Source organism: Symphodus melops, assembly GCF_947650265.1.
Source record: "Symphodus melops genome assembly, chromosome: 8".
Taxonomy (NCBI): domain Eukaryota; kingdom Metazoa; phylum Chordata; class Actinopteri; order Labriformes; family Labridae; genus Symphodus; species Symphodus melops.
The window spans coordinates 28,892,509-28,915,498 of NC_136698.1; the positions used below are offsets into that span (position 1 = coordinate 28,892,509).

At 46.6% G+C, this 22,990-nt stretch overlaps 2 protein-coding genes across 2 annotated transcripts in view; both read right to left on the minus strand.

Annotated features, from left to right (window-relative positions):
* The window catches only part of LOC306827731 (neurocan core protein-like), a 136,423-nt gene that overhangs the window by 56,241 nt on the left and 57,192 nt on the right, over nt 1-22,990 (minus strand). Inside the window, 3 exon segments of the mRNA XM_079349748.1 lie at nt 9,984-10,277; nt 12,536-12,663; nt 20,333-20,507. Of these exon segments, the coding sequence (XP_079205874.1) occupies nt 9,984-10,277; nt 12,536-12,663; nt 20,333-20,507 (597 nt within the window).
* Nucleotides 1,920-4,431, minus strand: LOC306828534 (zinc finger protein 862-like; the record flags this gene model as incomplete). Its single annotated transcript, XM_079351054.1, has 2 exons — nt 2,822-4,431; nt 1,920-2,618 (listed from the first exon to the last, which is right to left on the minus strand). Exons 1-2 carry the CDS (start codon nt 4,049-4,051, stop codon nt 1,920-1,922), a joined length of 1,929 nt encoding a protein of 642 aa, XP_079207180.1. The 5' UTR covers nt 4,052-4,431.

Sequence of the window (22,990 nt, forward strand, 5' to 3'; positions counted from 1 at the left end):
GAGAAGTTCATGGAGACCGTCAACACTCTGAACAAACAGGTAGGGTCTGATATCTGAGACCAACAGAAACGCTTCCCTCTCTCAAAGCAGCAGACTGCTCTGAGGAAGAGTAAAAGGAAAACTGTTCAGAAACCTAAAAAGTAAAATGATCATGGATCACAAGGTGTCACTTTCATCACACTGCCTTTCATCGTTTCTTTGGTGTCTGTCTCTCTCTCTCTCTCTCTCTCTCTCTCTCTCTCTCTCTCTCTCTCACACTGTTCTGTTCTTTGGTGTCTGTCTCTCTTCTCGGCCCTCCTCATGCAGAACCTTAATATCGGGTCCTTAAACATTAATGGTGGGCGGGACAGACAGAAGAGGGCGCTCATATCTGAAGTCTGTCGTCAGAAGAGGTTAGACGTGATGTTTCTCCAGGAGACACACACTGTTCAGTCTGATGACACAGACTGGGCTTTATGGTGGGAGGGCTCACCTGAGTCATGGCACAAACTTCAGTGCAGGTGTAGCTGTGCTCTTTAAAGCCTCTGCTAATGTTCAGGTCCTGGAGGGAGCTGGTTCAGGACCGGCTGCTGCTGGTCCGGGCTCAGATACAGGACTCTGTGTTCTGTTTTGTTAATGTATATGCTCCTAATGTTGGAGCTGATAGAGGAGCGTTTTACTCCCTGCTAATGAGGGAGCTGATGGTCTACCATCAGGACCAGATTATCATAGGGGGGGATTTTAACTGCACTCTAGACTTCACTGTAGACCGGATAGGAGAGGAACCACACCCACAGTCATCACACTCACTCTGCTCTGTCATCTCTCACTTCCATCTGTTAGACACATTCAGGGTCAAACATTCACAGACTAGACAGTACACATGGATCAGGGTCATCAACAACACAGTCCCAGCAGCCAGACTGGACCGGATCTACATCTCTAAAACCCTCAACCCCAAACTGGTTCACTGCACCATCAGCCCTGTGGGCTTCTCAGACCACCATCTGGTTAGCATCCAGCTGATCCTGTCTCCAGGGGAAAGGGTTAAATCCTGCTGGCATTTTAATAATAAACTGATAAAGGACAGCTTCTTCTGCCAGAGCTTTAAAACTTTCTGGGAACAGGCAGAACAAAAAAAATCTGCTCGCCTGAAAGCTGCAGTAAGAGACCTCGAGAGAGAAATCAGAGACATTGAGGAGGGGCTGCATCAGGGTCCTGATCCCAGCCATGGTCCTCGTCTGCAGGAGAAGAAGATGGATCTAAGCTCCTTCCTGCAGGAGAGGGTGAAAGGAGCCCTGGTCAGGTCACGCTTCAGGTCACGCTTCTTCCAGCTGAAGGAGGAACAAGCCAACTCAAGCCTTTCTAGTTTATTTTTGATCTTAAGAGAGATGTGGAATATTTATTTGGTAAATTATATTGATTATTTATTGAGTTTATATTATTATCATTATTACTCAGTGTATTTATGACTGGGGCTACTTATGTTTTATTTTACGTGCTATGATGACATGGAGTATGACGCAAACAGAGCAGCATATACCAACGTTTTTGAGTTTTTTTGGTTTGGGGCAGGGCTCCAGACTAACTTTTCTCACCACCGTCCCAGAACTGTCCCGAAGTGAATTTGAACCGTCCCAAAAACATTTTGCTTATCTTCTGTAATTGTTAGTAGCACAATAAAAACAACATTAGAATGTCAAGGAGATAAAAATAATATATATTATATTATATATATATATAATATAAATATAAATAAATGTTTGATATAAAACTGAGGACACAGAAAGTATCAGAGAAATACAGGGGCAAAGTTAGTAACAATATGAACACACATTTCAGCTTATCGAACATATAATTTCAGTAATTTGATGTATCTATAACTGTTACAGTTATTTAAAAACAGAACAATATGTGCCCCAGAACTTCACAAAATGCCCTCAGTCTTTGTACGTAGGTCTTCGTGCCCTGAAGCCGCTGCTCCACCACTTGGTGACAGCTTTCACTGAGTCATAGTGTTGTGCAGGAGGACCATGAACAGAGATTTGCAGTAGGCTGTTGAGCATCTCATTTGACAGGCAGGACCTCCAGTCTGACTTGATCCTCTTCATGCTAGAAAAGCCACGCTCACAGCAAGAAGAGCTCATGGGGAGGACAAGACCTATCTCTGCCACCACCTGCATGTGCTGGAACTGGCCTTCCTGTCCTATGGCATCCTGTATCAGACGCTGCCACAGCACCTGGGAATTGAGGTGCCTGTAACAACGGGCAACGAGAATCTCGAGGTAAAGCCACTCTCGCCTAGCTGCCTCCACTGATTCAAAGTCCTCAGATGCCACAAGTAGTGGATGGAAATGTTCCATAAAAACACTCAGTTCAACAGTGCCAAATGTTGCCAGATCAGTGGTGTTTTCTGGCCAGTTGGACAGGTCAAAGAGGGTGGAGGTTGCCTTCAAAACACCAGTCTCCAGACTCTTGAACCTCTCTGACACAAACTCACAGAAGTTGTTGGTGAGGCTAAGCTTGAGGGTGTTGAAGGTGTCATATGCAGTGTTGCTTCTGCAAATCTGGACACCCTGCCAGGTACTTCCAGCTCCAACCTCCTCCATGAACTTGAATAGCCTTGGACCTGGGTTAGTCTGCAGTTAAAAAAGAAGAAATGTATAGAACATGTTACTAATAGTAACTGTAATCTCACTAAAAAACATACAACTTCAATTATGTTGAGCTGTGATGATATTTAATGAAATTGGGCAATTATAACATGTGAATATGTGTGTCAATGGCAAATCAGACATTAAGCAGTTAATGCCAAACTAAAACATAAAAACACAAAATTCACCTGCATGGCCACAAGAGCCAGAGATGTTGTCTGCAGTCCATCTGTGACCATCTGCAAGGTGAGGCCTTCTTGCTGGAACAACAGGCTGAGGTGTTTTAGCTCATGCAAGACATCAAGCATGAGGTGGATGAATAGCAGCATACTGAACTGCTTCAGGGACTGCTGCACAAGCTTTGCCCTCCCCTTCATGGCTGCACTTGCTTCCCTGTCATTAGGGTCACTTGCATGGTTCTCAAAGTGTACCAAAATGGGCCTGTAGTTCCTCATCAAGGCCTCCAATGCATGGGACATGTGTGGTAGCCAGCGAGTACCTTCAATGTTGCCTGGCCTCACAATCGATATCTCCATCGCCTTAGCAATCTCCTGAAGCTCCCGTGAGGCCTTTGCAGAGCAGGTATAGTGTTTGTGGATGGCACGTAGCGTTTGTCTTATTTCCTTCAGCTGAGGAATTTCTTTAACACAGTCTAGAGCAGCTAGCTCTAGGCGATGAGCTACACACCAAATTGGGACGAGGGACGGGCACAAACGCTGGAGTCTGGCAGTCACTCCGTTATTGACACCCAGCATAACAGCAGCACCATCACACCCAAAGCCAACCAGACGTTTTTTCAGGTCCTCCTCTCCCACCCCAACCTTCAACAGCCCTGCCAGAAGGGCATCCAAAATGCCCTGGCTATGAGCGTGGTCCAGGGCAGTTAACTGGATGAGCTTGTTCACTGGTTTGCCATTCTCGAGGTAGGTGCAATAGATTAGCTCCTGGTCTTTCACAGATCGGTCAACTGAAGAGTCAGACATGATTGAAAAGAACTTGGCTGATCGCAACTTTTCTTGAAGGTCCTCGATGAAGCACAAACCAATGGTTTCGATAAACATGCGGCATGCCTGGTCATTGCTATAAGTTGTGCCGAGATCTAGACCGTTTGTTTGATGCAGATTCACCAGCTTCGGAAACATGGTGAAGGTGGCTTCTTCTTTGGCAACAAAGTCGGCAATGTTGAAGAGTTTTATCATCTTTTCTTTTATTGCTACATCCATTCTGTCTAAAGCTGACACTAGTGCTCCTCTTTCTGGGTTTAGTCGAACTTTTAGGGCATCTTCAGCTGACTTGTGTAAAGTTGTGGCTGCATGCTCTTTGATGCTCCTGATTCTGACCTTCTCTCCTGTCACCCCGTGGAACAGGCTGTTCCCCATGGCCTGAGCTGGACAGCTCCTGCATGTTTTGCAGTACATTAGTTGTGCAGTTTCATCATATTCAATAAATGAATAGCTCTTTTTCCAGTCAGGGAGAAATTTTCTTTTTCGTTTGGCTTCATAGCCAGAGCTGTTTTGTTTCTGAGGAGAAGTGGAAAATACATATTTGGTCAAAACGTTGCATACGTGGAAAGATTTTACAACAATCTTTATTATTCACATATATAAACCCCATAGAAAATACAAATTCACACTAAAAGATGAGGATTCATTTTAAAGGAATCCATTTTAACTGCTTTAAGTTTTATTTTGTAATAGACCCTTACATTTTCTGATATAATATGGATACAGGTAAATTTGATCATTGACATGCACGGAGGTAGAGAGAGAGAGGTAGAGAGGTAGAGAGAGGTAGAGAGAGAGAGGTAGAGAGAGGTAGAGAGAGGTAGAGAGAGGTAGAGAGAGAGAGGTAGAGAGAGGTAGAGAGAGGTAGAGAGAGGTAGAGAGAGAGAGAGAGAGAGGTAGAGAGAGAGAGGTAGAGAGAGAGAGGTAGAGAGAGGTAGAGAGAGAGAGGTAGAGAGAGGTAGAGAGAGAGAGAGAGAGAGAGAGAGAGAGAGAGGTAGAGAGAGAGAGAGGTAGAGAGAGAGAGAGAGAGAGAGGTAGAGAGAGAGAGGTAGAGAGAGAGAGAGAGAGGTAGAGAGAGGTAGAGAGAGAGAGAGGTAGAGAGAGGTAGAGAGAGAGAGAGAGAGAGAGAGGTAGAGAGAGAGAGAGAGAGAGAGAGAGAGAGGTAGAGAGAGAGAGAGGTAGAGAGAGAGAGAGAGAGAGAGAGGTAGAGAGAGAGAGGTAGAGAGAGAGAGAGAGAGGTAGAGAGAGGTAGAGAGAGAGAGAGGTAGAGAGAGGTAGAGAGAGAGAGAGAGAGAGAGAGGTAGAGAGAGAGAGAGAGAGAGAGAGAGAGAGAGAGAGAGAAAGAGAACACAGTTTGCACTCGCTAAGGTTTGTCACAGATAAAACCTGCTCCCATTTTGTCATAAACACTTTGAGTTTCTTGATTCAAACAAAGTCATCTTAAGGTATTTTAGGGCCGGGCATTACAACATGATCAAATGTGCCCAAACCAACAGATGTGAACTTTTCCTTCAGCGCTGCTGCGTCACGTTCTTTTACTAATAGACCTCAACTCAGTAAAAGGGTTTTCATTATGAGCCGTGTAGTCTGTTCTTCTACGTGTCCTTACAATGATAATTTAACCCTGTCACTGACTTTTTATGCGCCATGAATCTGTGCGAGCTCCGTGGACAGAGTCATTTGAGGACGCGTCATAGCGCTGCTCTGCGGCTAAACCACAGGCCTCTGTATGATTGGTCCGATCACACAGAGGTCCTGTGCAACTGAGCAAATAAGACAAAACAAATACCTCTCCTTCAATCTCTTGAAAATCTACATTCTGTATAAGCTCTCTCTTTTTGTTCAGTGGCAGCCTGATTGCTTATTAAAGCAATACAAGAGCAGCTCGTGCGCTCTTTTCTCCCTGCTGAGAAATAGTTCAAAGTGCCCGTTTATTTTACATTTCTTCTCGTCACATTGCCTTTTACGTTTAAGACCCCCAAATAACACGAATAACTAAAAGAGACCACAGCAATGTAACATTAAAATCGTCTTAATAACATTATGCTTGATCTAATACAACTTTAATCACAGCCAACAGTGCCTGGCTGCCTTAAGTTAATGTTACTTAGCGAGGTTATGATCAGTTTCTTACTCTAACGTAACTTGAATGAATGAATGAATGACGATTAAAAAAACTAAAGAAATGTGTCCTTACCTCACAGTCGGGGTTTGTAACATTAGACAATGATGCGGCAGCGGAAGTGCCCTCTCCAGGCTCGATCGGCGTAACCTTTAACCGACGTAACATACTTGTGCTGGTCCTGTCAGCAAGCCGTTTTTTAATGAGGGGATATATGGACCGGCAAGCGGCGGGAAAACTTTAAAATGTTTATATTGGGTCTCGCGCACAGAAACCAAAATATACATATTGTAGCGCGAGGAGATGCGCTGACTTGTAGTCAGCTGGTGGTGTAGTATCTCATTTACTTAGCGGAGGTTTTGACAAATGCCCGTCCCGACGGTGTCCCAGGGGAGATTTCAGTTCGTCCCAAACCCGTTTTTTATCGTCCCCGGGACGACGGGACGCCGTTAGTCTCGAGCCCTGGTTTGGGGCAGGGCTAATGTAAAGTGGTGTATGGTCGACCACATTGTTTTTTGACCACACTGTTTGTACCTTTTTTTTTGTACCATTCATCAATGTTTTCGTTTGGATAAATTACAAGGATTTTTATAAAACCACTTTCTGCAGCTTTCTTTCAATAAAACTCAACAATGGATTTAAAAGGACTCAAATTCCTTCCATCCTCCCATTGTGCTGGGCCTCCGACAAACAAATGGTCGTGACATGGACGCTCTGACTCCTTTTTTAACCTGGAGAGGTCAGTGGCTCAGAGGAAGCTGATGTCCTGCCTCAAGCTTCCAGGGGGCGGAGTGATGACAGATCCAGTGGAGATGAGGGGTCACGCCATGGACTTCTACGCGGACCTCTTCGGTTCTGAACCCTGTGACGTGGAGTGTCAGTGGGAGCTTCTGGAGGGTCTTCCTCAGCTCAGCCCAGAGGAACAAGCTGCTCTGGACTGTGAGCTGACTCTGGAGGAGCTAACGGCTGCTGTGGGTCAGATGACATCAGGCAGAGCGCCTGGTATTGACGGATTATCTGTTGACTTTTTTAAAAAGTTCTAATACATGGACTGATTGATTGAGATTGAACTGAGCACTAGTTAGAGTAACACATGATCTTCTGTTAGCCTCAGACAGGGAACTTCTATCTGTGCTCGTCCTGTTAGGTCTGACTGCTGCTTCTGACACCATCGACCATCACATCCTGTTACAGGGACTAGAACAATGACTTGGAGTTACAGGGACTAGAACAATGACTTGGAGTTACAGAGACTAGAACAATGACTTGGAGTTACAGGGACTAGAACAATGACTTGGAGTTACAGGAACTAGAACAATGACTTGGAGTTACAGGGACTAGAACAATGACTTGGAGTTACAGGGACTAGAACAATGACTTGGAGTTACAGGGACTAGAACAATGACTTGGAGTTACAGGGACTAGAACAATGACTTGGAGTTACAGGGACTAGAACAATGACTTGGAGTTACAGGGACTAGAACAATGACTTGGAGTTACAGGGACTGCTTTAAGTTGGTTTAGATCCTATTTATCAGACAGGTCTCTGTGTGTTCATGATGAGTCCTCTATGTAGACCAAAGTTAGTCATGGAGTGCCTCAAGGATCAGTGCTTGGTCTGATTCTCTTTACATTATAGATGCTTCCTCTCGGTAGTATTATGAGGAAACACTCCATAAACTTTCATTGCTATGCAGACGATACTCAGCTCTACATATCAATGAAGCCAGAAGACACCAACCAGCTTCGTAAACTAGAAGCCTCAAGGACATCAGGACCTGGATGACCAGAAACTTCTTACTGCTCAACGTTAAAGGGAAGTTTGTTCTTCTATGATGGATTAAGCTGGGTTCTTGTCATATAGCCATCAGTAAGGTCCTTTACCTGCTTTTGTAAAGTGTCTCAAGATAACACCTGTTATGAATTGACACTATATAAATAAAGATTGATTTAGATTGATTGAACGTCTGCACAGGTGAACTGGGCAAAGCGAGGCTCTGTTTGGACGGTGGAGGGACCAGGCTGTCTGCCTGGTGGTCTTGAGTGGAGGAGGGGGGGTTGAAGGTGTTGGGGGTATTTTTGGGCACTGAGGATTTCAAAAAAAGAACTGGGAGGGAGTAAAGGAGAAAGTGTGCGCTCGGTTGAACTGCATACACACTGACAGAGCAGGGGGAGCAATTCAGGGTTAAGTGTCTTGCCCAAGGACACATCGGACATGTTGCTGCACATGGGGATCAAACCCTCAACCTTCCGGTTGAGAGACAATGACTCTACCCACTGAGCCACAGCGGCCCTCAGTGTGGAAATTTGTCTTTGGTCTCATAAAAAACAACAAGCAGAACACCAACAACAACAATAACACTTACACACAAACATCTTTAGGGCAAAAGGAACGACAGCAATGACAGCTACTGTACATTACAACACATCAACGGCACATGGGCACTTATAGATATCCAGTCTCGGATGGCCTTTTTCAGACTGCGGACAGCACAAAGACTGCTGTATGACTGTGGTCCCAGCTGGATGGACACGGCTCGCCTGCTGCTTCAGAAGGCTGGACGCTGGGGATACGACCGTCAGCTCTTTCTGCTGAGGTCGGAGGACATGGACCTTAGTGGACTAACGTCTTTTTACTTCTCCGTGCTGCAGGCCTGGAGGACCCTGCAGACGTCTCGGGTCACAGGTGAGACTCCGGGCATGTGGCTGTTTGAGGAGCTGTTGTTTTTTTTTTGTTTTTTTTAAAGGTTTATTTTTGGCCTTTTTGCCTTTATTGATAGGACAGTGGATAGAGTCGGAAACAGGGAGAGAGTGGGGAGAGACATGCGGGCAAGTGGCCACAGGCCGGACACGAACCCGGGCCGCCCGCGCGAGGAGCAAAGCCTCGCAACATGGTGCGCGCGCGTTTTTAAGGACTCAAACCCTGCAGTCTGCCAGCCTGAGGGTCGGGCTGAGAGAGGCAGGATGTACCAAACTGGGACACCTGATGAGGCTGACGTCTTCACCTGTGGACCTGCTGAGACAGAGGACCAACATCACCTCAGTCAGGCTGATCCACAGAGTGCTGGAGGAAGTGTGTGCTGCTCTGTCACACCATCAGAGGACCTTTGTGAGGACTCTGTGTGAGCAGTGGGCTGAGGGGGGGGGGGAGTACAGCTTTGTCTGTCTCCCCTGCTGTGGGGGACTGGCAGGAGGGCGGAGGTCAGCTGCTGTCCTTCACAGCCCTTCACCTGGAGGATTTTAAGGACCTGGAGAAGAAGGCCATGTACCAGGTGTGTGTGAAGGTCCTGAATGTCCGGTCTCTGGAAGGAGTCGGGGAGTCCAGGTGGACCGAGTTCTTTGGCCCAGATGTTTCCCTGAGAGGCTGCTGGCGGTCCCTGTACAAGCTGCCTGTTGAAAAACGGACAGCTGACCTCCAGTGGAGGGTCGTACACGGAGCTATAGCTACAAACAAGGCGCACATTGATCCTGGGGTGGGGGGGCAGTGTGGGTTTTGTTCGGAGCCTGAAACTCTCACACACTTGTTTGTTGACTGTTCACGTCTCGCTCCTCTCTTTGAGATTTTAACTAAATGGTTTCAGGCTCTTGGGGAGGTCTTTTCTTTTGTTTTGTTTGTTTGTGGACCGAAGTACTCGGATAAGAAAAAGGCCGTTCACACACTGATGAACTTTCTGTCAGGTTCTGCTAAGCTGGCTGAGCAGGAAGAACCAGGACAAGGACTCTGGGTGTGTGGATCCTGTGATGGTTCTGAAGGGACTTGTGAAGACCCGACTGAGGGTGGAGTTTGCCTATTATAATATGATGACTGATGTGCAGACCTTCACTCATGTGTGGGCTGTTGGGGGGGCTCTGTGCTCAGTGGGGGAGGGGGGACAACTGCTGGAAACATTCTGATTTTGTTGTTTTGTTGGTGATTTTTATTTTGTTGGCTGTTTGTAAAACAGTAATCTGACTTCTCTTTGAGAAGTTAATAAAGGTTTTTCTCTCTCTCCCTCTCTCTCCCCCCCTCTCTATCACTCTCTCGCTCTCTTCATTTCACTGAACATACAAGCCCTCTAATTCCCCCTGAGAGACTCTAATGTCGCACTCTATCTCTGTAACTACTTTATGTATGACAGAAACATGTCGTGTTTATCAATAACCAAATCTGAAAGCAGGTCTGCAGTCCCCTCTGTTGTTGTCATGGTAACTAGCACAGTGATGGTGCATGTACTGAATCCGTACCTGTGTAGCAGTAGGCGTCAAACAGCGCCATGGTGTCGGGGAAGCCGGTACGGTTGGGGTTGCTATAGACCGTCCTCACCCCGGGCTCATCCCCACCACAGTTCTTCCGTGGGACGTTGATGGGGTAGCGGACGCTGCCGTCAGCCAGCCAGCCGGGATCACACTGATCCAGGCCGGCCTGCCAGGCCAAGTAGAGCTGCCCCACAGTGGCCAGCTGGGCTCCCAGTGAATGACAGTGGGTGGACGCTGTAGCCAGACTCAACTTTTCCTGGACTGCAGAGTGGAAGACTTCACCTGGAAGGAGAGAGAGGAGAATTTGCTCAATTTAGGGATTTACAGGGTACAGGGAGGAACCTGAAGATATCACAGCCTCCAGTCTTTTTTCTCGTTTGGCTTATGATTGCGAGACAGTTTGGTCAACTGTGCAAGACGAAGTGACATTTAAAGGGAACATGAAATGAAAATCTACAGTTCCAGTCTTTTTGAACATATATTTGGTTCAACCTGAGTGTCTACTGTGCCACAACATGTGAATTAAATCCATCCAGTCCTTTGTTTGTGGTCTGCAGATGTTACAGCCTTGGCTGCTACATCAGCCTTTCCTGTGTTTTCCTGTGTTTCCCTACCCCCTCTTGTGTCTGTCTGTTCCTGTTTGTGTGGCAGGTGTGGCTCATCACTCTCCGGTCCTGCCTCCTTGTTACCTGGTCAAGACTCTCCACCTCCTCCTTGCTGCTCACCTGTTTCCAATGCCACTATCAAGCCTGCAGTGTTCATAAGCCCGGTTTTCCCTCCACTCTCTGCCAGATCGTCTGCTCACCACCAGTGGTAGATAGAGTCGGCTCCTTTGAGAACCAGTCGTATCTTTGATGGTTTCAAAAGAATTATTCCTGTCATCTAATACTTGTTTTCTTTTTGCTTTAGTTGTCTGCCTGCCCGCACGCCCCTCTCTTTTTGGACAATAAACACCCCTTACGCCAGCCACTGTGTTTGTCTGTTGCACTTGGGTCCCAAAGTAGAAATCGTAACAGCAGAAGTCTGACAATTCAGAGAAAAAGGCTCTGGTTTTAATTTGCTCTCCTTGTGATGTCACAGCGGGATTCTGGAAAATAAAATACCCTCCCCAGAGGTCCGGTCTGCACCTGGCATGGTGAAGTGGCAAGTCTCACATGCTCTGATTCAGTCCAAGAGCATAATAAATTCTAAAATACAGAAATAATGGTGAGCAAAGCCCAGAAAAAGAGACAGCCAAAGTTGCATCATAAAGCCTAACCAGCCCTGCACTCAAACAAACACTAATGGTTAATGCTTGCACTGCCACACGGCCGCCTTCACGAGTCGAGTAGGCATCTCTTCATTCATCTCACACTGAGACGGTCACTCCTGTTCAGGAGATAGAGGGCGCACTGGACCGTCAAATTGCCTGACAGCTAAACAGTAACCCTGTGACCGACCCAGACTGATGATACTGCGGCTGCACTACTACACAGACATTTTCCCTGACATGAGTCCCGAGCTAAGCCGCCAGTCAAAGCCAAACTCAGAGAAGCAGGCATCATGTGGAGGGATTCCTCTCTAAACGCCGTCCTTGTTCCACCGAGATGTGAACAGTACAAGTCCAGTCTGAAGCTCTCTCTTTTGTATTTTGTACATACAGGAGACACCACACACAGCCTATCACTGAGAGGCTTTAACCTATGCTCATCACGCCATGTCACATACTCATTTCAGCCCGTGTCCATGACGGCGCCTGTTTTCAAGTCAAACGGATGTAGTTCAGCATTTTCAACGTACTGTCCACATCAGCAGTTTTTCTGCCGCTGCGCTCTTGATTGAAAGAAGTTCAAGTTTTTGGAACAGCAATGCGCTAGTCAATGACACTTCCACCTCACTGACCAATCAAAATCAAGAAGGGGCGGGACTTATGATATCAGCTTTGTCAACAACAATGGCGGAGGAGACGCTGGTCAGATTCCAGGTGTAGAGCTGCTGCTGGTCTCAGGACTCTTTACGTCATCTTCATGTCTTCTTGATGTTTCTTTGAATGAAATGAAATATCAAACACACCTAACAGACGTCACCCAGGAAAGCAGCAGTTACCTTTAGTAACCTAGCAACAGTGATTGTTGGTGTGAGAAGTGCTCTGAAGGAGAGGTCATGAGGACACACTGTTTATCCTCTTTTATGTTTCATTTCTGGAGTGACAGTAAAGAAGTCAAGTTTAAGGACGCCACATCGTGCATCTCTCGCTCTTTCACAACCACAAGCTCCTCCTCCTCTTCCTCCTTTCTGTGCTAAAAACATTAAGATCTGCTCATGTTGCGAGGCTTTGCTCCTCGCGCGGGCGGCCCGGGTTCGCGTCCGGCCTGTGGCCTCTTTCCCGCATGTCTCTCCCCACTCTCTCCCCCCTTCCGACTCTATCCACTGTCCTCTGACTCTATCAATAAAGGCAAAAAGGCCAAAAATAAATCTTTAAAAAAAAAAAAAAAGATCTGCTCATGGTCAACCCACATTTCAAACCTTCAATTTATGACCGACGCTTGTGACTTAACTACCTTCAAGTTGCTTAGCAAAGCAGTAGACATCAAACAGCTCCTCAGGGGACCTGTTGCCATAGTTACGGACACCAGGTGAGTCCTCTCGGTCGCCATAGCAACCGGGACGAGGAGATTGGATGGGATACCTGCAGAAAATCAGAACACAGGGACAGACAGGGAGAAGGAAGAGTTATTAATCTTGGACATAAAAAAAGACGCTGCAGAAAAAGTCGGCTGAGATCCGAAAGTGACAACTTAAAGAGACAGAATCAAGAACGAAAGAAGACCAAGCTCTTTGATGAAAACCTCCGCAGTATTATCAAACAATAAATAATGGCTTTTAAGAGGGACATGTGCTGCAGGTCTCAGGCCCGTTTGTGTCCAGGTCTAAGGCCCGTTTGTGTCTAGGTCTGAGGCCCTTTTGTGTCCAGAACTCAGGTTTGTGTCCAGGTCTATGGCCCGTTTGTGTCCAGGTCTAAGGCCCGTTTGTGTCCAGGTCTAATGCCCGTTTGTGTCCAGGTCTAAGGCCCGTTTGTGTCTAGGTCTAAGGCCCGTTTGTGTCTAGGTCTAAGGCCCGTTTGTGTCTAGGTCTAAGGCTCATTTGTGTCCAGGTCTAAGGCCTGTTTGTGTCTAGGTCTAAGGCCCGTTTGTGTCTAGGTCTAAGGCCCGTTTGTGTCCAGGCCCTGATAAAGCTCATGGATCATCCACATGAGGGCCCGGTCTGATTGCTCGTCGGCCTCAAACTGAACAGTGATATCACGAGAACACTGACTGATCAAACAACCGTACTGGTAAAATAGGGCAGGATGAGAAAGACACACACACACACGTTTGTGACATGTTTTCATCGTGCAGAACGACAGACGTGAGCCATGATCGTCTTGGCCACAGCCTCCGTGTCTGGTGAGGCGAGGGCTGATGTCTGAATTTATTCCGAGGACTAATTGGACACTTTCCTGATGTGCACACAGAGCCTTCTGGATCTCAACCAATTAGAGGATTCCCAAGTGTGAAAACAACAGAAGTGTAGAACAGAAGGAGACAAAGTAAAAGGGAGGGAAGGCGTGCGACTGGAAGGTTATCTGAAACAGTCAGGAAACAGTCAATCATTGAATGAAACAGGGATTTGAAGTTCTAATGTAAGAAAGCGTCACACCACAGAGAAAAGAGCTGATCATGGAAGATGTTGACACACACGGCGCAGAGGGCAGCAGGAGCTCAGACACAAACAATACGGTGAGGTCCAATTATTTTTTAAGGCTCTGTGTTTATAAAAGTAGAAAGGGCATTTAAAACCAGCGTCAGATTAAATCACAGAAAAATACACCACTGGACTTCCAGATTAAAACCTGGAGCAACAAACCCTGCGACTCTGACGAAGAGCTGCAACGTGAGACCACCTCAGAGGACGAAGAAATTACCATCTCAAGTTTCTACCATGCAAACACGAAATCTATACTCCACGTGTCAATGATAGCCCCAACATGGACTCTGAACATGTCACCAGAAGAGGAGCCAACAGTAATCGATTTACCGACATGACTGACCGTCTTTGTGCTCTTTTCCTGTTTGTGCTGGCGCCCGCCGTTGATTAGACAGAAGCTACTGCTGCGTGACAAAGCGTTATTGGAGGGGAGCTTTTATTGTGACAGAACTATTTAAAATACGTTCACAGATTAACTAATGTGTAATCAGAACAGCTATGGATCTGTCTACATATTTTAAACAGTTTAGCCTCCATACTAGCTCTATGGGCCTGTTTCACCTGTGTGCTGACACGAGTGATCACACATTCAGTAGCTCCGTCTCTGTCATACTCGTCTTCATGTGTTATTAGTTTGTTTTTGGCTCTGTGCCAACTTCTATTTTTACAGTTTTTTATACTTGCAGTGTATAATTTTATGTATCCTCTGGATACTTTTTCGTGTTTTTGGGAAAATAGCAGCGGAAAACTTGCTTATTCAAGGGAAACGCTGCTCTCGCTCCGGTCAGCGGGACAAGCTGGCATCGTTCACCCAATACCTGAGGAGCTGAGGCGGCAGTACAGAGGCTGTAGAGCTGGCGCTAAGCTAAAGGCTAGGCTAGCGGCTAAGCGATGGAGGTACAAGCCCTCGGTTCCAGTGATAGTTATGGGGAACATAAACTGTCTCACCAACAACACAGACGAGCTGGCTGCTCTCGTGAGGAACAACCGGACATTTAGAGAGTGCAGTTTAATGTGCCTCACAGAAACCTGGCTGACTCAAAACACCCCGGACGCTACCGTGGATCTACCGGGCTTTACTACAGTGAGAGCGGACAGAGACACGAAACGTAGCGGCAAACGGAAAGGAGGAGGACTCGCGCTGTTTATTAACAACAGATGGTGCCACCATGGACATGTTACTGTGAAGGAGGCAACGTGCAGCAAAGACATCGAGCTGCTGGCGGTGGGTCTCCGTCCTTACTACATGCCGAGGGAATTCTCTCACGCCATTGTTGTTTGTGTTTACATCCCTCCGCGAGCGCACGCCGAGACTGCATGTGACGTCATCCACTCGAACATCTCGAGATTACAAACACTGCACCCGGATGCTTTCATTGCCATCTCAGGGGACCATGTTACATTGAACTCTACACTACCGGACTTTCACCAGTTTGTAAGCTGTCCCACCAGGAAGAACAGGACAATAGACCTCCTGTATGCAAAAGTGAAGGACGCCTACACTGCCACCCCCTTACCACCGCTGGGGAAGTCCGACCACAACCTGGTCCTACTCAAACCTCAGTACAAGACTAAGATCCAGAGACAACCGGTAACAACAGGCACCTTCAGAAATTGGTCTCCTGAGGCAGAGGAGGCTCTCAGAGACTGTTTTGAGACCACTGACTGGAGTACCCTACAAGAGACTCATGGTGAGGACATTGAGGGGGTCACACACTGCACAACTGACTAAATGAACTTCTGTATGGACGTTGTGGTTCCCACTAAAACTGTGCGCTGCTTCCCGAACAACAAGCCCTGGATCACCAGCGATGTCAAGGAGATCCTTAACAGGAAGAAAAGGGCATTCAAGGAGGGAGACCAGGCAGAGCTGAAGCGTGTGCAGGGGGAACTCAAGGTCAGACTCCGAGAGGCAAAGGAGGATTACAGAATGAAGGTAGAACAGAAGCTGCAGAAGAACAACATGAGGGAGGTCTGGGAGGGCATGAAAACCATCACAGGCTGCAAGAAGAAAAACAACAACGCAGAAGACGGGGACCCTGAGAGAGCAAACCAGCTCAACTTGTTTTTTAACAGGTTTGACAGCCCCGTCGCTGCAGCCAGTGCCTGTCCCCCCAGCACCCCTCTACACACCCCCTCCCTCCCTCTCACTCCCCCCAACACCTCCACCAGGACAAACACAATCTCCAGAGACAATCCATCCCCCCTCCCCCCCACCATCACCAGAGACCAGGTGAGCAAGGAGCTGAAAAGACTCTGCCCCAGGAAGGCAGCAGGCCCGGACAAGGTGTGTCCCAGGATGCTAAAGGCCTGCTCTGCTGAGCTGGGGGAGCCACTTCAGCACGTCTTCAACATGAACCTGCAGCTCGGGAAGGTTCCTGTGCTCTGGAAGACCTCGTGCCTCACCCCGGTCCCCAAGAAGAAAAACCCCAGTGAGCCAGGCGACTTCAGACCTATCGCTCTGACATCCCACGTTATGAAGACCTTTGAACGGCTGCTGCTCCAACACCTCACACCCCAGGTCCAACACGCACAGGATCCCCTGCAGTTTGCATACCAGGCAAAGGTGGGCGTGGACGATGCCATCCTCTATCTTCTACACAGGGCTTACTCTCATCTGGACAAAGGGAGCAGCGTGATGAGAATCATGTTCTTTGATTTCTCAAGCGCCTTTGACACCATCCATCCCCTCCTACTGAGAGACAAGCTGACCGAGATGAGGGTGGACTCGTACCTGGTGAGGTGGATCACGGACTACCTCACAGAGAGACCACAGTACGTCAGACTGAAGGACTGCACATCTGACACTGTGGTCAGCAGCACCGGAGCACCACAGGGGACTGTGCTCTCCCCTGTCCTGTTCACCCTGTACATCTCGGACTTCCAGTATAACTCTGAGCTCTGCCACATGCAGAAATACTCGGACGACACTGTGATAGTTGCTTGTGTCAGGGATGGACAGGAGGAGGAGTACAGGGGCCTGATCGAGGACTTTGTGACGTGGTGCAGTGACAACCATCTGCAGCTAAACACCTCCAAGACCAAGGAGATGGTGGTGGACTTCCGAAGGAACAAACCACATCTAGAACCTGTTTCCATCGGGGGGGTCGACGTGGAGGTGGTCAGGACCTACGGGTACCTGGGGCTGCAGCTGGATGACAAACTGGACTGGTCGCCTAACATGGACACTACCTGCAGGAAGGGACAGAGCCGTCTGTACTTCCTGAGAAGGCTGGGGTCCTTCAACATCTGCAAAAAGCTGCTGCAGATGTTCTATGATGTTCTTTTGTCCCCCTGGCCATAAGACTGTACAACACTTCACCGTCACGGCAGGGAAGAAGCGCACGGTGAACCCTGGACTCATTTTTCACTTTTTTCTCACTCCTCATCTGCACTGCTGACCTCAGAGTCAGCCTCCAGTTGGACACTGTAATGCATATTGATAGTCACCTTACTGAGCACAAGTCACTTTAATGATAATCACCCTAATCATGTCTGGTTTCATCCTACTGTTGTGTTATGCTACATCTGTAATGGTTGACATGATCACCCTAACTAGGTCAAGTTTCACTCTATTGTCTTTGACACTTAATGCTAATCTGCTCCTCAATAGTTGGGTACTTTAATGATAATCACCCTAATCACTCCTGGTTTCACCTTATTGTTTTGGACACTTAATGCTAATCACTGCTCCTTTATGTTGCTGAACACTTTAATGGCCCAGTCTGCGTCCCTGTATTGACTGTTTAATGACTGTACTCACACCTCTGGCACTACCTCAAACACCTCTGTACATACACATGGAACTAGTTTCTAGAAGGTCAGCACTTTGTTTCTAAGGCTCTTTAACTGTTTACAGGTCTCTTTTAATCAGCACATGTTTTTCTCTCCTTCACAGGTTATGTAGGTTTATGCTATATAAGCATAATGCTAATGTTAATGCTAATGCTAACTGCACAGGTTTAACCTGTAATTATGTTTACCCTTAGTCACATAGGGGCTGCTAAATCTTGTTTGGGGGATTATTGTATAGAGAGGGAGGGGGGACAGCGGGTGTGTATTGTAACTAATGTCTTGTGTCCTGCCTGTCTGTATACTGCTACTGGATGCCTTGAATTTCCCTCGGGATCAATAAAGTATCTATCTATGTATCTCTCTATCTATGTATCGCTCTATCTATCCATCTATCTATCTATCTTCCTCATCTCCAAAGAGAGCCGCGAGTACTGACATAAGACATGACGTCAAAAGAAGGACGTGGAAGTGGCATATGAATCAGCAAATCCTCTATACGACCCACCTATTTATCTTGGTCCTCTGTCGTGGACTTTGTGTTTCTATCTCTCATGCTATACACATGACTCGTTCTGTTGATCTTAACAGGAAACTGGAGCTTTGAAATGATGTCAGATGTGAGGGGGTGTGGCCTTGCCAAGTGATTTTCAATATCATTTCAAATGTTGCTGCCATATAGATTTGCACGTTTGATAAAAGACGAAAAATAAGATGGTTATAATCTAAACGTTTTTGAATGTTGTGTTGTTTTAATGTAAGTTAGGAACATTTGAGTGAGTTTCAGTTTTAATACCAATTGGTGGTGGACGTCAGGTCTCTGATGAGTGGAGAAGGATTCTTTACACAATGATTTGGAAATACTCAGAAACGTCAGAAGAATCTAAAGAAAGACAAAGAGAAGCTCAGGTAAAGACCCAGATGAGGTGAATTAAGACCCAAGTGTGCCATCACTCTACGTTGACAAAGCCCAACACGTTGGGCGTGTCATCCAAGCTGACGTGAATATTATTCTACAAAGATGTATTTCCGCTCAAACATCAACATGTTTTAAACTAAATGAAAGAATTCATGAGGACTACTTGTTTAAAGGCCCATGTTGCTAAAAGTGTGTTTTCCTGGGTGTGTTTCTATGTATTTATATAAGGGACTAAAATAACACATCCTAGATCTGAAGGAGTGAAGTATTCTGATTAAATACTTTGTTCTTTACTTAACTGAATGTGCTGACAACAGAATCACACAAACATGATGAAAGTAAATCTCATGTATGAACCAATGGAGGTCTAGATTTAAAAACAAACTCCAGGCAGATCCCACTCTGATGTCAGAATGAGGCTCAGTAGTGTGTGTGGCCTCCACCTGCCTGTGTGACCTCCCTACAACACCTGGCCATGCTCCTGATGAGGTGGAGGATGGTCTCCTGAGGGATCTCCTCCCAGACCTGGACTAAAGCATCCTCCTCCTCCTGGACAGTCTGTGGTGCATGGTGGCGTTGGTGGATGGAGACATGATGTCTGGGGAACGGGCGGGTCGGTCCATAGCATCAATGCCTTCATCTTACAGGAACTGCTGAGTCACTGCAGACACATGAGGTCCAGCATTGTCTCGCATTAGGAGGAACCCAGGACCAACCGCACCAGCACATGGTCTCACAAGGGGTCTAAGGATTTCCTCTGGGTACCTAATGGCAGTCAGGCTCCCTCAAGTGAGCACATGGAGGGCTGTGCGCCCCCCCAAAGAAATGCCCCCCCCCCTTCTGACCCACCAAACCGGTGATTCTGCAGGATGTTGCAGGCAGCAGAAGGTTCTCCACGGCGTCTCCAGACTCTGTCACATGTGTCACATGTGCTCAGTGTCAACCTGCTTTCATCTGTGAAGAGCTCAGGGCGCCAGTGGACAATTTGCCGATCTTGGTGTTCTCATCCTGCACGGTGTTCGGCTGTAAACACAACGCTCACGTGCAGACAGTCTGTAGAGGTGGCGTACAGACAGTCTGTAGAGGTGGCGTACAGACAGTCTGTAGAGATGGTAGAGGTGGCGTGCAGACAGTCTGCGGAGATGGTAGAGGTGGCGTGCAGACAGTCTGCGGAGATGGTAGAGGTGGCGTGCAGACAGTCTGTAGAGATGGTAGAGGTGGCGTGCAGACAGTCTGTAGAGATGGTAGAGGTGGCGTGCAGACAGTCTGTAGAGATGGTAGAGGTGGCGTGCAGACAGTCTGCGGAGATGGTAGAGGTGGCGTGCAGACAGTCTGTAGAGGTGGTAGAGGTGGCGTGCAGACAGTCTGTAGAGGTGGTAGAGGTGGCGTGCAGACAGTCTGTAGAGATGGTAGAGGTGGCGTGCAGACAGTCTGCGGAGATGGTAGAGGTGGCGTGCAGACAGTCTGCGGAGATGGTAGAGGTGGCGTGCAGACAGTCTGTAGAGGTGGCGTGCAGACAGTCTGTAGAGATGGTAGAGGTGGCGTGCAGACAGTCTGTAGAGGTGGTAGAGGTGGCGTGCAGACAGTCTGCGGAGATGGTAGAGGTGGCGTGCAGACAGTCTGTAGAGGTGGCGTGCAGACAGTCTGTAGAGATGGTAGAGGTGGCGTGCAGACAGTCTGCGGAGATGGTAGAGGTGGCGTGCAGACAGTCTGCGGAGATGGTAGAGGTGGCGTGCAGACAGTCTGTAGAGGTGGCGTGCAGACAGTCTGTAGAGATGGTAGAGGTGGCGTGCAGACAGTCTGTAGAGGTGGCGTGCAGACAGTCTGTAGAGACGGTAGAGGTGGCGTGCAGACAGTCTGTAGAGATGGTAGAGGTGGATAAAGTGTGTATAAGCCTCACCGTACTGTGTGGTCAGACAGCCAGCCAGCATCACAGTTGTCGTATCCATCTGCAAAGGTCGCCTGCAGCTGGCCTGGAGTTGCGATGACCGCTGAGTTCTCCACACACACCCTCTTGGCGTCCGTGAAGGAGAGGGTGTAGCGGTCATGTGGTGCCCGGTAGTGAAACACCACACCTGGAACACAGACACACAGCGTGAGAGAGAGAGAGAGCAGCGTGGCTTTGTAGACCGACACATCACATTTTCAAATTCACAATTCAAGACAACTGTGTAGGCACTGTTACTGTTAGACACGCACACACGTGCACACACCTGATCCACATGAGGACTGCTCAGACCTGATCCACATGAGGACTGTACATATCCTTTATTTTTATCCTCTGACTCTTCACACACGTCTCCAGGGAGGACAACGAGCCCATCTGCTGAACCATTTCTTGATGCCCTCATTTCTGCAGAGTGGGAGTCAGTGGGAGAAGCCCCACGCTGCATCACAACACCAATTCAACCAGTCCAATCCCCCTGTTGCTGTATAGGGGGGGGGGGGGGTATGTGTCTCCTGGCACATTTTTCAAACATTAACTTATTAAAAGTTGTATGAAACCAAAACAAACCTTTTCTGTCTGTACTTCTCCCTTTAAACATTTTTATCCTCCGTGTCCTCTCATCAAGAGTCTTTCTGTAATAACTATGTTTTATAAATGTCCCGACTGAACACAGAACACCCAAATGCACGATTCGGCAGACAAAAGGTAGTTTCGAGGTCTGTTTAATAAGGCAAAGGTCAGTACACAAAACCCCCAAAACTCCAAGAAAAGGAGTGGACCCTGAGGGGGAGCTGGATAAAAGGCAGTTGTTTCATCCTGCTTACCCTTCTCTGCTCTTGCCATTCCCAACTCAGCCAGCCACTCAGAAAGATGTCTGTGTCATGGAGAAAGCAATTGTTGAACATGTGAATTTGTTATTATTTTTTACTTAGCCACAGCCCGAGAGAAGCCCTAGTTTTGTTTCAAGATTTTCTCCAGATTTGTTTTATTAGGGTAAGGGTATTGGTTTTGATTTTCAATTATTTTCAGTAGGTAAGGTTGAGGGGACCTTATACTTTTGTTTGTTGTTTTAAAGGTGAAAATTTCTCTCCTCTGGAATAAAAAAACAAACAAAAAATGCTGTTGGTTAACTGAAGTGGCCTGGACTGCTGGTTCTTGGTGGGAGTGGGAAGAGTGGGGGCCGCTATTATGTTATGTCTGGGTTCCCCTAGACCGGGGACATAACAGGTTAAAGACGAGGTCACAAACTCAACAGATCAGATCAGAGTGGCGAGACAAAGAATGCTGGAACGCTGACACTAAGTAACAAGAAGAGTGAGGGGAACACAGATACTACTAAAAGGAGGGGTGGAGTTAACAAGACACAGGTGAGACACATCAGGTAATCAGCAGAGTGGGAAACACTGGGGGAAGGACATGCAGGCACTGACCAGAAACGAGACACAGGTTAAGTATCAAAGTAAAACACAAACACAAGACATTAAACATGAAGGAAACAGAAATAACATGTGACCCTAACCCGGGGATTTCCCAATAAGTGTTCACTTTATATTACATTCACACTATATGAACACAAATTACAATAATAAACTGCCTCTGGGTGCCAAATGAACTGAATCCTACCATTGTGTAAAATTAACATCTTGATCTGTACATTAGCATTAATTTGCTATCTTTCAAACATTGTGCTACACACAGCTGCTTTCCACACACACAGAAATAACCCATAAATAACCAGTAAATAACCCATAAATGACCTGTAAATAACCTGTAAATGACCTGTAAATAATCTGTAAATAACCAGTAAATAACCCATAAATGACCTGTAAATAACCTGTAAATGACTTGTAAATGACTTGTAAATAACCCGTAAAATAACCTGTAAATAACCTGTAAAAAACCTGTAAATGACCTGTAAATAACCCGTAAATAACCTGTAAATGACTTGTAAATGACCTGGAAAAAATCTGGAAATAACCTGTAAATGACTTGTAAATGACCTGGAAAAAATCTGGAAATAACCTGTAAATGACTTGTAAATGACCTGGAAAAAATCTGGAAATAACCTGTAAATGACTTGTAAATGACCTGGAAAAAATCTGGAAATAACCTGTAAATGACTTGCAAATAACCCGTAAATAACCTGTAAATAACCCGTATATGACTTGTAAATGACCTGTAAATAATCTGTAAATAACCTATAAATGACTTGTAAATAATCTGTAAATAACCTGTAAATGACTTGTAAATGACCTGTAAATAACCTGTAAATGACCTGTAATTAACCCGTAAATAACCTGTAAATGACCTGTAAATAACCCGTAAATGACTTGTAAATGACCTGTAAATAATCTGTAAATAACTTGTAAATGACTTGTAAATAACCCGTAAATAACCTGTAAATAACCCGTAAATGACTTGTAAATGACCTGTAAATAATCTGTAAATAACCTGTAAATGACTTGTAAATGACCTGTAAATAATCTGTACATAACCTGTAAATGACTTGTAAATGACTTGTAAATAATCTGTAAATAATCTGTAAATAACCTGTAAATGACTTGTAAATAATCTGTAAATGACTTGTAAATAATCTGTAAATGACTTGTA